Source organism: Gallus gallus, chromosome 1 (assembly GCF_016699485.2).
Source record: "Gallus gallus isolate bGalGal1 chromosome 1, bGalGal1.mat.broiler.GRCg7b, whole genome shotgun sequence".
Classification (NCBI taxonomy): domain Eukaryota; kingdom Metazoa; phylum Chordata; class Aves; order Galliformes; family Phasianidae; genus Gallus; species Gallus gallus.
The window spans coordinates 180,171,126-180,183,708 of NC_052532.1; the positions used below are offsets into that span (position 1 = coordinate 180,171,126).

A 12,583-nucleotide genomic window follows, 5' to 3' on the forward strand; every position below is an offset into this window, starting at 1 on the left:
ACTACCAAAAACAGCAGCTATACAGTATATATATATATATATATATATATATATATGCACACACATACACACACACACACACACACAGTATATATACAGCTATACAGAAGTAAGACCAGTTAAGTGAAATTCACTGTTATAAACAATAACAACAACAAAAAGATCTACATTATCACCTGGTAATTGACTTTGCAGCAAGAATAGAAACTTGATGGTGACTATCTGCGAGAAAATGCGGGAAAACCTCACTCACAGGAAGATCTTCATTTTTTACATTAAGGATTGCCCACTTTGAATAAGGATCAGCCTGAAGAAAATATACAGAATACTTAAAATATATGGAAGTCTCACAGTGAAATGTACACCGATACATGCAAAAAAAATCTCTAGATAGTGTTTTCAAGTACATCTTAAGTACATACTTCACACATTAATATATTTCAGTAAAGATGGGATTACCTCAAGCAGGGCTTTCATGCAGTTTAAAAGTGCCACTCTTACTGGTGCTGTGCATCTCTTTCCTTGAGCTAATGTCCTAAAATGGGAAACATTTGAATAACTGAGAAAGTTGCCAATAATTCTGAGTAAAAGTCTAACAAGTTTCTTTTTGCTGCCCGTAGTTCACTACTTTGTGCTCAATAATTATGTTTGGCAGGATTTGATGATTTTATTGGTAATCTACAATTATAAATGATACTCATTTATGGTTGTTGAAGATATCACTTGTTGTAGCTACACATCCAATCTAGATGTGGCACTTAGGGACATGGTTCAGTGGGCACAACTGTAATGGGTTGATGGTTGGACTAGATGATGTTAGAGGCCTTTTCCAACCTTAATGATCCTATGAATTCAGAGCACATTCTTTGTTAAATACAACTGTCCTATGAATTGTAAGACTTTTAGATACAAATGATGCAGAAATTATGAAAAGTTAAGACTCTGGATAAACGAAATGCATGTAGATTCATAGGATACCGACAGCAAGATACACAACAGCACTACAAAAATGTTACGCCCAATAGACTTCTACATTAAATAGATAAAACATACCAAAAGGCTCCAACAACTGTCAAAAATTGCTCTTGTGCATTCCTTTTCTCTTCAGTACGTGTACCGGACTGGGCCAAACTTACTGCTATAGGTAGCAAATTATTTAGAATTACTTTGCAAACATCTTGATCTCGACGGTACAAAGAGCATACATCGCTGTGAAAGTGAAAAAAGAAAAACTTGAACCACTAAACAGCCCCCAAATCCTCCAGGCGTTGAACTAAAATAACTCTAATGCATGCTAAACAATTTCTCTCTTACGAAAGAGGTGTGAGAAGCTTAAGAACTTCATCTACAGTCAGGAGGTTTTCTTCAACAGGGAGCTCCTTCAAGAGCAACAAGTACTGGGGAACAAAAAAAAAAGGAAAAGTAGATAAAAAAGAACAACTATTACACACTTTTAGTAACTCTTATACAAAATCCTGGAGTAATGATAAGTAACGTCAGCTCTTACATGCTAGAATCTGATCATCATTATCTATTTAACAAGTAATTAGTGATAAAAGCAAGATGTTTATATTTATCAACTTTCACTTTTCTAGCTTACAACAAAGTTGTAAATTCTAACTGCTCTTTCTCCCATCCCAGCAAACTTCAAAACATCAGAAGACAACATTTTAAGGTCTTCTCAGGCAACTGAAGACAAGAGAAAGGCCATCAAGAATATACAAGTTAAAAAACAGTACAAGAGCAGAAGTTCTGTAAAAAAAAAATCTTACACTCACCACGTGCAGATGCAATGGCTTAGCACTATCAAAGATGCTGCCATCAGTGAGCATTAGCAGCTTCCTTCGTATATCAGAGGCTCGGAAGCTCATTGTCTGAATTTGGACAGTAGTTGCACAAATACATAAGAATCTCAGAATTTCAAGGTGAAGTAAATCTTGCTTTGTCAACTGCTCTTCAGCTAATGGGCTCACAGCACCTGAAAACGAGACATGCATGTAAGAAATGCCTCTCCAAGGTTAATAAAAAAGATGTACAATTTTATAAAGTTTATAAAAATAATTTACATTCTCCAAATATAGAGTACTAGCAACCTTTAAGTTTTCTTTATTATTGAGTAGATGACTGCATCAGTAACTAGCTTCTTGAATGTTTCCTACCTCTAAGGCCCCTCCCAAATCAGAGGCTTTCAATTATATGTGACCATACATGTGGCTGATTTTCCTATCAGTACTACAAAGAATGCAGCAGAACCATCTGTAGCTGTATATTGTGTTGTTAGCCATTATTTAGGATATATTATAAACCACAGACTCACAACTTCCCTAACACTGAAATTATGACAACTGCCACTATATTAATATCCGCATCTGAATTTATATTATAACCTAAAAGAAATAGCTACAAATGTCATTTTTCTGTAGAAAATGAAGAGTTCTAACTTTCTGCATACCCAAGATCTGTATAATTTGTGTAATATATATTATTTATTATATTATTTAATTATATTTATATAATTAAAATCTGTATAATTTTAATAAGAAATTAAAACAGAAGAGAACATCAGTAGGTCTTAAAAGCAATAAACACCTGCCCAGAGGACACACAAATTCATCCTCCTCCTACAGGTCCAGAAGTGCAAGAAAGCTGATCCTGACAAGAATTACTGATCAGGAAAAGGAGAGAAGTGAAATAGGACTACTTTTGAAGAAAATGAAGCACAATCTAATGACAGAGTGAGGGAGTACTTTCTCTTTTCTTCTTTTCTAAAACAACTGTCTGACGTTGGACAAGTTAACTAGTTTCCTATATCTTACTACTAATCAAAATGTAAAATAAACTTCCCCTTTCCAGATGACCTACAATACCTTCTTAATATATTTAAAACACTAAAGAAGTACAAAATAATTACTGTTTAGAAAGTACCTGGTTCAACTACTACCTGACTTAAAGTAGCACAATTAGATAACTTACTGTCACTGAAGGAAAGAACAATTTGCCAAAACAGGGGTAGGGGTGAGGAGTTTCCTATACTTTTTGTTAACTTTTTAGGACACAGAGAAAGCTTACCTGTTACATTTTGCATCTCACCAGACTCATTTGTATCACTGATGTCAGTCACCGAATGATCATCAAATAGATCATCAGATACCTGGTTATCTGCTTCCATTATACTTTCCTCAGGGTCATTCCCCACCAGGTCCACTTCTCCTAATTCACTTGGTTTTCCAGTAAAAGTCATCTGACAAAAACATCACATTATTTTAAAGTTGGCTTTTAAGGACAGGACACAGGCATAAGGTAATGAAAGGCAGCATAGCTTCCCTGTTAATTCAAACGGATGAAGAAAAAAAAGGGAGAAAGTGAAGTGATGAATTTCACCCCTTGTGGTAAATCTGTCTGAAAGCATATGAGAAGTTCGATTTGAACTTTTCTCTTTAGGAGGATACAAGCTTTCTGACAAGGAAGCTCATCTCTGTGCTTTAGATGGGGCCAGTGATACTCGGTATTTGAAAAAGAATCCTCCAGAATATGCACAAGCTTCCCACCATACCTCATAATTACACAGAAAGGAAGGGAGAGGACCTTTTTGAAAACACAGTAATTTCTATATCCTCTACTAGAAGAAAGTTAAAAGAAGATTCTCAGCTCCCCCTCACCTGAAAAACAAAGCATTTTCCCTACCTCAACCTGACTACAGTACTATTTGCCAAAAAGAGAAGTTTCAAGACCTGTACTAAGTGCAGTGATGCACACCCCTATCACTTTTGTCAACGAGAAAGGAGAGAGTGTGAAAATTAAAAGATATTCCTATCTTTAGTAAAAACACCTTTATAGTGTTTTAAGGCACATAAACACATCAAACTATAAAATAAAAAGCTTTTAAAATTTGAACTTGCATTAAAGTTAAATGCCACGTGTTACAGTAATTTGTGTTCAAAATACACGAATGCTGAATAGAAAGGTTTCCAGTTAGAAATCTCCAGAGAACAAAACATATTTTATTTTTTCAATAATTAGTATGTCATTTTCTTTGCCTCCAAATTACTACACCGCAACAGATATTCCTCTCATAGAGGAGCACACATTTAAAAACACAGAGAATGTACTTACCAGATTTTTGCAAACATCTAGAAGATCATTAATAAATTTTGATGTTAACAAACGCAGGAATAAATCAGACACCATCTTATTAGCACTGTTCTGTAAGAAAATAAGATGTACAGGTAGGTTAATTCTGTTTTTTCAACTACCATACATGTGATATCCAACTCTGTGATCTCATTAATGAAGAAAGAAGCAGACATTACTTTATGAGCCTTACCTTGGTACAATTGCATAAACACTTTGTACACTGCATTATCAAAGTTCTCAGTGAGCTGATCTGGGCATCTTCATTTAGTTTTTTGCTTGAGTTAGAAATGCTTTCTCCAATGTAATGAATGAGGGACTAGGAAAAATACAGCAGTTAAAATACATCAGTTAAATTCCTTTATATGTTGGCAGATACACAGCACACACATAAAGACGCAAAGGACGTGATTCATGATTCTCATGCATCATCCATACAGCTTTGATACTTAGAGCCTGCATCAGCTGAGTATGGGAATATGTTTTGCTCGTTTCATTTTAACTATGTTTCACTCATTCTGCTGCAGAAATGACAAAAAGATGGCACAAACCTGCCTGAAACACTGGTATATTCAGTGCAAAAGAAAAATACCTCTTCATAACGTAAGATTTTGGATTTTTGTATTTGAGAAACCACCTCAGATAAGAACAACAAATAATAATAGCTACCTTTGTATTAACATAAACGATCAAGTGATCTTCAAAATATCCCTTCATAAAAGACCTATAAATGAAACAATTTATTTTTTTTTTATCCTAAACGGTCCTTTGTCCACACAACCAAGATTAGTTTACCTTTTTAAAGGGGATTATACAGAAAGGCATTGATACTTAGAATTCTTTCCACCATAAAACCGATAGGTTGGTATATTAACAGAAGTTCATTGACTGCTCATTTTCAGCAGCAGTAACACATTTAAGCAGAATTGAGGGGAAATACCAAGTGTGTTGACGTGAACAGAACTTTTTAAATGATTTCATATTTAATGGTTTATTTCACTTTAAGTTGCTCCCTAGCACAGCTGCTGCTTACCTTAGCTTTCTGGAACAACTCTGATTTACATGCGTCCTCTTCTGTAAATACACCCGTGTAGCAATAGCAGCCAAGAACACCAATCAAGAGACTGACACATCGGACAAGGTGTTCTGCAGCAACAAGCTTGGACTAAATCAAATACACAGTTAAGAACCAGCAGTTCAGTACAAAACATTTCCAACAAAACACAGAATTCTTTAGTCTCTTTTTAACGCTTGTATATATATCATATATAAATATTTCATCAGAATTAACGAAGCTTTGCATAGTAGTGTTTGGCATCTTGCAGTTGCCTTATCTCCACAGCAAGTCCTTTTGGCCTCCCAGGTTAATATTCTCTGCATGTCCCTTGGCCCCTATGCTTCTCTCCCTCACAACAGTTATAATCCTCCACTCCTTTATGTTCCACAATAATAATGCTTTCATCACTTGTGTTCTGCTTTTAGCTGTTTTAGCTTTTACTAGGATAACAACAGCCTACTCAGGAACTGCAGTACATTCCTACCACTGGCTCTTACTACCTTAGTAACTTTGTAAGTTCTTCTTAGCACCTACCATGTCAACAAATAAATGTTATGGAGGGTTTTGTACACAGGCAAGCCTACTGGCAGAAATATTCTGCAGAACTATTTTACTTATCTTAATTATTTGAATCAAAAGGAGAGAAACAACAAACAAGTATTTTTAATTTCTCCAGAATGGAAACCTAAGATGATTGATACCACATTCCTGAAAAGCAGGTATCTAAAAAAAGATGGGTAAATGCATGTGTACACACCACTTTTACACATGCAAACCCAAGAATAAGTTTTACAACACTCAATTGAAGTGCCTCGTTTCAGGCCACAGCACTGCCTCTTTTGTCTCACCAAATATTACAGGACCTTAGCATTGAGTTGCAAAGGCACAGCACTGTATCAAATCAAAGCTAGCCTGTTAAAGGAACTGGAAGTTTAAAAAGTTCGCTGCTTTTGTTTTCATCAATTTTTCACCACTATGTATTGGTTCTTCTTCTACAAGCGCTGATTTTTCTGCAAAGGAGAGATTCTGCTGTTTCAAGAAGTAGAAACTACAAAATGAATTGCAGCATAATCCGGGTTCAAAAGGACCTCAAGAGCTCTCCGGTCCAGTCTCCTGCTTACAGCAGGTCAGAGCTGAGGCCAAACCAGACTGCTCAGGGCTTTACCCAGTCAGGGCTTGAAAAACTCCAAGGATGGAGACTACTCAACCTCTCTAGGCAAGTTGTGCCCAGCCTCACTGTCCTTATGCAGGTAACGTTTTCCACACATCCAGCATGAACTTCTTGTTACAGTTTACACCTGCAGTGCACCACTGTGAAGAGTCTGGCTGTGTCTTCTAGATAACATCATACGCATTGGCTGGCTTCCTCAAAACCTGTTAAGTGCATCCAGAGCCACTCCCATCCCAGGCTAAACAAGCCCAGCTCCCTCTTCATCTTCTCAAATGTCAAGTGCCCTTGATCACCTCAGCAGCCTCTACTGAACAAACCAAGGTCTATTTAAGACCTGTATGGCTCAGGCTATCTTGGCAGATAGGGGGCATTATAGGGGCACAGAAGTTGAAGCCGATGTTTTCAAACACCTCAAAAACCAGGCTAACAATGACTAATGTAGCAACTTTACACACACTTCCCCTACATACTTATGGAAACCATGGATATTTTGCCAAACATGTAAAGAAAAAAAAATTCTCCATTTCATAGTACTGAAAACAGCTTTAAAAACCTTGTAGTTCATATTTAGCAGCAAAATGAGCGAAAATCTATCTACTTTTCCTTGAAAACATAATGTTCGAGAGCATTACTATAAGGATGTAACAGTAATTTCTAACTTACCTTAGGAGCATAGCTACTTAAAAGCTTTTCTGACATTGCTAAAAGACAGCACTCCAGTGTTTCCCTAAGACTTTGGTTGATGACAAATCTTGAACCAGTCACATTTTTATCTACAACATTTACTGCAAAGTTAGTGAAAATATCCATTTCATCAAATGTTGTCTGCAGATACAGCTCTTCAACATCCAAAAAACTGTTTTCTTCTTTCCCCTGTAAGTGCTGCACACTTGAAGAGGAAACATTGGTGTTACTTTAGCAGCCAGTATATGACATACAAGCCTTTAAAGCTACTAATTAAATGCAAGAAATAAACAAAAGCAAAATAAAGTACTTTAACTTCTTGCATTCTCTAACTTGCTTAATCTTTAATTTCTGAGATGACTTTCACTGTGGAACAGATACAACTTTATCTCTGCCTGAAGAAACCATAATGAAAAACAATGTTTGAACACATGCTGTAAGTTCTACTGCAGTTCACATACCAGTATCTTTTTCTGTTAAGACGGCTGATGTCAACCTACTGTAAGTAACTGCAACACACACTCATAAAAACCCTGAAAATAATAGTTTTAAATTCTATATGTAGAAGTCTTCTCTTTCATTACAAGTTATATACACTTTAATTTCATTAAGACAAAACTGGATGTAGTCCAGGAACGTTAATCTATCAGTGAAAGATATAATAGCCTTCACAAAATGACTCCAAGAAACTCAATGAGCTTGTGACTGAGGCCACATACATAGGCAGAGTAGCACGAGAGCATGTGGGAAGTAATCACCTTTACAGATTTCCTAACCATGAAAATTCCTAAGATACATGCCTTCCCTTAGAATGGTAAGGTATTTATATATTCATGATTGTTAACATATTTTTATAAAGTTAAAAATTATTGGAAAAAATATAATAGTAATGAGTTAAAAATATCTAATGGAGTTACATGTGAAGAACCAACTATTTAGCTGTATTGGTAAAGAGAGATGAGAAATTTTTCCTTGTAAGATATTTTGCACAGTACCTGAAGCTTTGACTTTGTTAGCAAGAGATTATTTCAACATCTGCTTACAGCATCTTAACAAATTCAAAAGCTTTATTATGATTTATAAAGACGTTGTGCAGAAAGACAAAATAACTCAAGGAATTAATGCATTTTTCACTGCCTCTGCTTGCTTAAGTACTTACAGTGATTGATTTAAAAACATACCATTTAGCATCATTTTGGAAAAACGTCATGGTGGCTCTACTGTTCTTCATTGTAAGGCTCACAAGAACTTTTTGTAATGTAAGGTGAGGGAAATCACTGACAAAAAGAAAGAAAGAAAGAAAGAAAATTCTGCATTTTCATCAAATCAGACACATTCTTGCGTTCCTGAAGAGTGCATAAACATTAAGGAGATTCACTGCATACCTTCAAAGAAGCTTAAGCTTTCACTTAAAATTTCTAACACATACTTTGTGCATCTGCTATGCTGTGGACAGATCACCATATTATGTCCCTGAGATGACATCCTCCAGCAAGCTTAAAACCCCTAAAACTCTACTAATGCATTACCTTCACACAATCGTGCAAATCCACTTTTCCCTGGACACTCCTCTGCATTACAAAATGAACTTAAATACAGAAGTAGGTCACAAAGGCTTTACCTGCAGAGCACAGGAGGCAACTCTGAACATTCTTCCATTTCTTCCTCCAAATTGCAAGAAAGTGCCCATTTCATTATCGCCTCCTTTAAGACAGAATCCAAATTTCTTTCACGGTTAGTCTGTTCCATTCCTACGTCCAAATTTTCTGGCACTGAATAAGCAGACATCGCTAATGCTAAACAACACACTGCAGAACTGCAACAGGAAAAGAATGTGGCATTTTTGAGGAAAAAAACCAAGATGGTATTTGTTGATTAGCACTCTAGAGCAAAGTCAGTATTTCTGCATGTCTGGGGAGCATCAAGTGCACAAACAACTCAATAAGTATGCATACTAGAAAGATCCTTTATTACAACCTGCATTTTCAAAAATCATGTTTTCATGTTACAGATGTATTTTAAAGACTGTTTCAGGACAACGATTTCAGAATCCAAATATATTTATGAGAAAAGTTACTTTTTAACTTTTAAAAAAGTCAACCACATCTCTTTCAATCAGAATTTCTATTCCTAGGCAGATTTAATATTTGAAGATGCTTGACTCCTCTATTCCACCTTTGTTTTTAGACTTATGCATGTATTTATGTCAGTTTCAAATGCTTAAAACACCGATGTAGATAGTTCTCAACAACAACTGCAGCCACAACAACAATAACATTTTAAATAATTGAGTGATTTTGGTTATATAGTAAAAAGCACTGTGAATCAGACACAAAATATGATTGCTTCTCATTTTACCTTGAAGGCTTGCATGCAGGTCCTGAAAATATCTTCCAGAGTTCTTTATCTGTCACAACAAGATTCCCTTGAATCATAGCTCCAAGTAATCCAAAGATCTCTGTTTCAATTTGCTGAAAACTTATACTACGAATAGTAAGAGACCAAATTTTTGACCATGTCCTCTGGAGCTCTAACTTGTGGGTGCTCTTCAAATCAGTCTTCTGATTTTGGCACAAAGCTATCTCTGTCAGACACTTCAACACATAGGGGGTCCTTTCTCCTCGTCGCTGATGAGGCAGTAACTGGTGCAGGATATTGAGCAGCTGAGGTAGCTCACAGTTAGGAAAACTCATGGGATATTTTGATAGTAATCGAGCTGTAATCTGTAACCTTGGAAACACAATGTGAAGCACATAGTATGAACCACGTAAATTTGCATCTTCAAAAGCAAATGAACAAAGTATTCTTTGATTGTCATTCCACACTTAAATTTTCCAGCAGTTCTATTGCTTTTACTTTTATTGCCTGCCTGTCTAGCCTTACTATTAATAAAAGCTTCTTACAAGCTGACTTCACTGGTTTCTTACCATGAGGTAGGAACATTTCAGCCAAGAATATTACTTTTGCCCTTCTGCTAGACTAGCCTGTCATACACTCTGATCCAAGAAGTGACTTAAAGGGTGAAACCACATAAAAACAACATCCATACAGATAAGAAAAATAGAATTCATCAAATGAACAAGATCTTAAGCTGGAATGGTAAGTTTTGGAAGAGTCTTGCTCATAGCAGTGAATGCAACTCTACACTACTCAACAGTATTTCCTGGAGACTGCTACCTCTCAGAATGGTGTGCTATCTTTCAGTCAGATCCTAAACAGTCACTTTGTCTCAACACTAAGCAATAAATGCACACCCACCACCTCAGCTCAGAGCCCATTCACATGCAGCTACACTGTTCTAATATCTTGTACAGCAGTTTCCAAGAAAAGCCATCAGGACAGGGAGGAACAGTAATAGCAAAACCATTCAGTGTAATCTATTGAATATAAACAAAATCAACTCTCTTGAATTTAGGACTACAGTTGGTAAGTTCTGGAAAAACCCAGCCATTGTCTTTTAACAACATCCTGACTTCCTCCTATGTTGTCTGCGACAGTTTCCTTCTCCCCTGGCAGCCAGTGGAGGAATATGTTAACCTTCACCTTTGTTTCAGATGCCTCTCATGTCAACCAGAATTCCCCTTCGCTGTCGTCCAAGCTAAGAAGCCAGGCATTGCACTTGAAGAATTTTTAGGCAAGGTATTAAGGCAAACTGTATGAACTAGCTCAGAATAGCCAAACCGTTCATGGTTGCCGTTCAATTACAAACTCAGCTTAAGGCAGTAAATCTCAACTTCATTCCCTAATGCTCGTGGGCTGTATGACACATACAACATTTATAGATTTGAAGATTGGCACAATCTTATATAGAAGATTGGCACAAAAGATAGGTAAAAAAAATAAGAGGCAATAATTCCTTATACATTGTAGTGCAGTTTAACAGACCTCATTTGTTATTTCTTAGGAAACCAAAGATACTAAGTTTTTAAAGCTAGACTACCAAAACCACTACTCGTTACTTTCCAAATGCTGTCAGAATCAAAGCTGACTGTAACCACAGCATGTGCAGACAACTAATCTGAAAGCACATAGTATTCATGAAAACAATGTAATTTATTCAGAAGTCTGTAGTGGCATTTACTTCATGTAAAGATGTTATTACCAAGGTACGACATGAAAATCCTTCTGTGATCTTTGCAGGTTGTCTCGAATTACCTCCCAGCCGAGCTCAATCCTCCTGCGCTTGCTTGGTACCGTGTCACCACCTGACTGCGTAACTGTGTATGACTGGGTGATTTCCAGAACTTTGGTATCCTCTGTAAACACCTTTATGACGAGAAATTAAGAAGTACACAAATTAGAGAAGGTATTTACAGGAAAAATTGAAATGTCAAATTGAACCGGTCCTTTTTTTACCATGTTTAAAGACTCTCAAGAGGCAATAAGTAGTATTATTTATTATTGTTTACTCTAACTGAACTTATACTTAAGTTCTAACAAGCAACACTAGCAAAATCTAGTATAATCTAGGAATTCAATCACTTATAAACTGCACAAAGGCTAAAAACTATCACATCACAAGGTACTAATACTTCAGTAAGTGATTTTGAGGAAATGTTAAAAGCTCCATTAAAAAGCAAAATTTATGACGTAAGAATATACATCAAATTCATGTTCAGTTAAAAATATGTTACCTGATGACAAATATCAGCCATTAACTCAATCAAATTTTCCTTTATAGCAACAGAACGTGAGCCAGAAGAATACTTTCCTCTACTACCTATGACGTTTATTTCATTCACCAGAAGATCAAACAGGTTATGTAAGATACTTTGCCACTTTTCTGAGTTATGTGCACCTGTACATGCAAAAACATTGAAAAGATAACAACAGATGTACCATCCACTTGATACAATATATAAGCCCATCTACTACCTACATGATACAAAATACAGCCCAAATCCCAGTAGAGCAAACAAACCTTGCCAACAAATGCCTACAGAATAACCTTTATAACGGGGAATGAAGTAAAAAAAGTGAAAGGAAGTTAAAAGATAATTTAATCACTATATAAAGTAATAAGCACAGAGAAGAATTTTGAAATACACAATTATTTACCTACCTGGAAAGAGTAAAACTATATGCAATGTGTAAGTTTGGAGTAATTATAAATTCTTTGCCAACTGTAGTCAGAAAGAACCACCTCCTAAAACAATGTTCCTGTCACTGAAATAGGCTATGACAGGCAAACACAAATTACTGAGTGATGTTCTCTGGCCAGTATTATACACTAAGTCAGACTAACTCAAACTATAGCAGTCATTTCCTAATAGTCATGAGCATATTAGAATGCATATCGCAATCTAAACTCCATCTAAGCTAACATTCTTCTTATCAAAGACTTTGTGTTTTACCTCAGTAATTATTATAACCTCTGTGTAAAAACAATCAAACTTTACAGGACTTAATACAATTAATATCTTTCCGTATGCAGTTCAAAAACTCATTTTCAGTGGAATCTACAGTATAAAACTGCTGGCAAGCCATCATCATTTCCATTAATATTCGCAAGATTCAGCAACAGAATTCAGAAAGTTAAC

General features: G+C 36.0%; 1 protein-coding gene across 10 annotated transcripts in view; it reads right to left on the reverse strand.

Moving 5' to 3' along the window:
• Positions 1-12,583, reverse strand: part of ATM (ATM serine/threonine kinase) — a 59,696-nt gene that overhangs the window by 38,750 nt on the left and 8,363 nt on the right. For 6 of the 10 annotated variants that reach the window (XM_040646498.2, XM_015277574.4, XM_015277571.4 and 3 more), the window contains exons 8-22: positions 11,678-11,841; positions 11,146-11,309; positions 9,402-9,773; positions 8,665-8,859; positions 8,225-8,320; positions 7,023-7,248; positions 5,165-5,296; positions 4,325-4,450; positions 4,114-4,203; positions 3,070-3,241; positions 1,779-1,978; positions 1,315-1,397; positions 1,054-1,209; positions 460-535; positions 177-307 (exon numbers count right to left, since the gene is read on the reverse strand). In XM_040646498.2, the coding sequence (XP_040502432.1) occupies positions 177-307; positions 460-535; positions 1,054-1,209; positions 1,315-1,397; positions 1,779-1,978; positions 3,070-3,241; positions 4,114-4,203; positions 4,325-4,450; positions 5,165-5,296; positions 7,023-7,248; positions 8,225-8,320; positions 8,665-8,859; positions 9,402-9,773; positions 11,146-11,309; positions 11,678-11,841 (2,383 nt within the window). Of the gene's footprint in view, positions 1-176; positions 308-459; positions 536-1,053; positions 1,242-1,314; positions 1,398-1,778; positions 1,979-3,069; positions 3,242-4,113; positions 4,204-4,324; positions 4,451-5,164; positions 5,297-7,022; positions 7,249-8,224; positions 8,321-8,664; positions 8,860-9,401; positions 9,774-11,145; positions 11,310-11,677; positions 11,842-12,583 lie in introns of those variants that run through there. The other 4 variants (NM_001162400.2, XR_003077418.3, XM_040646548.2 and 1 more) reach the window with 4 other exon arrangements.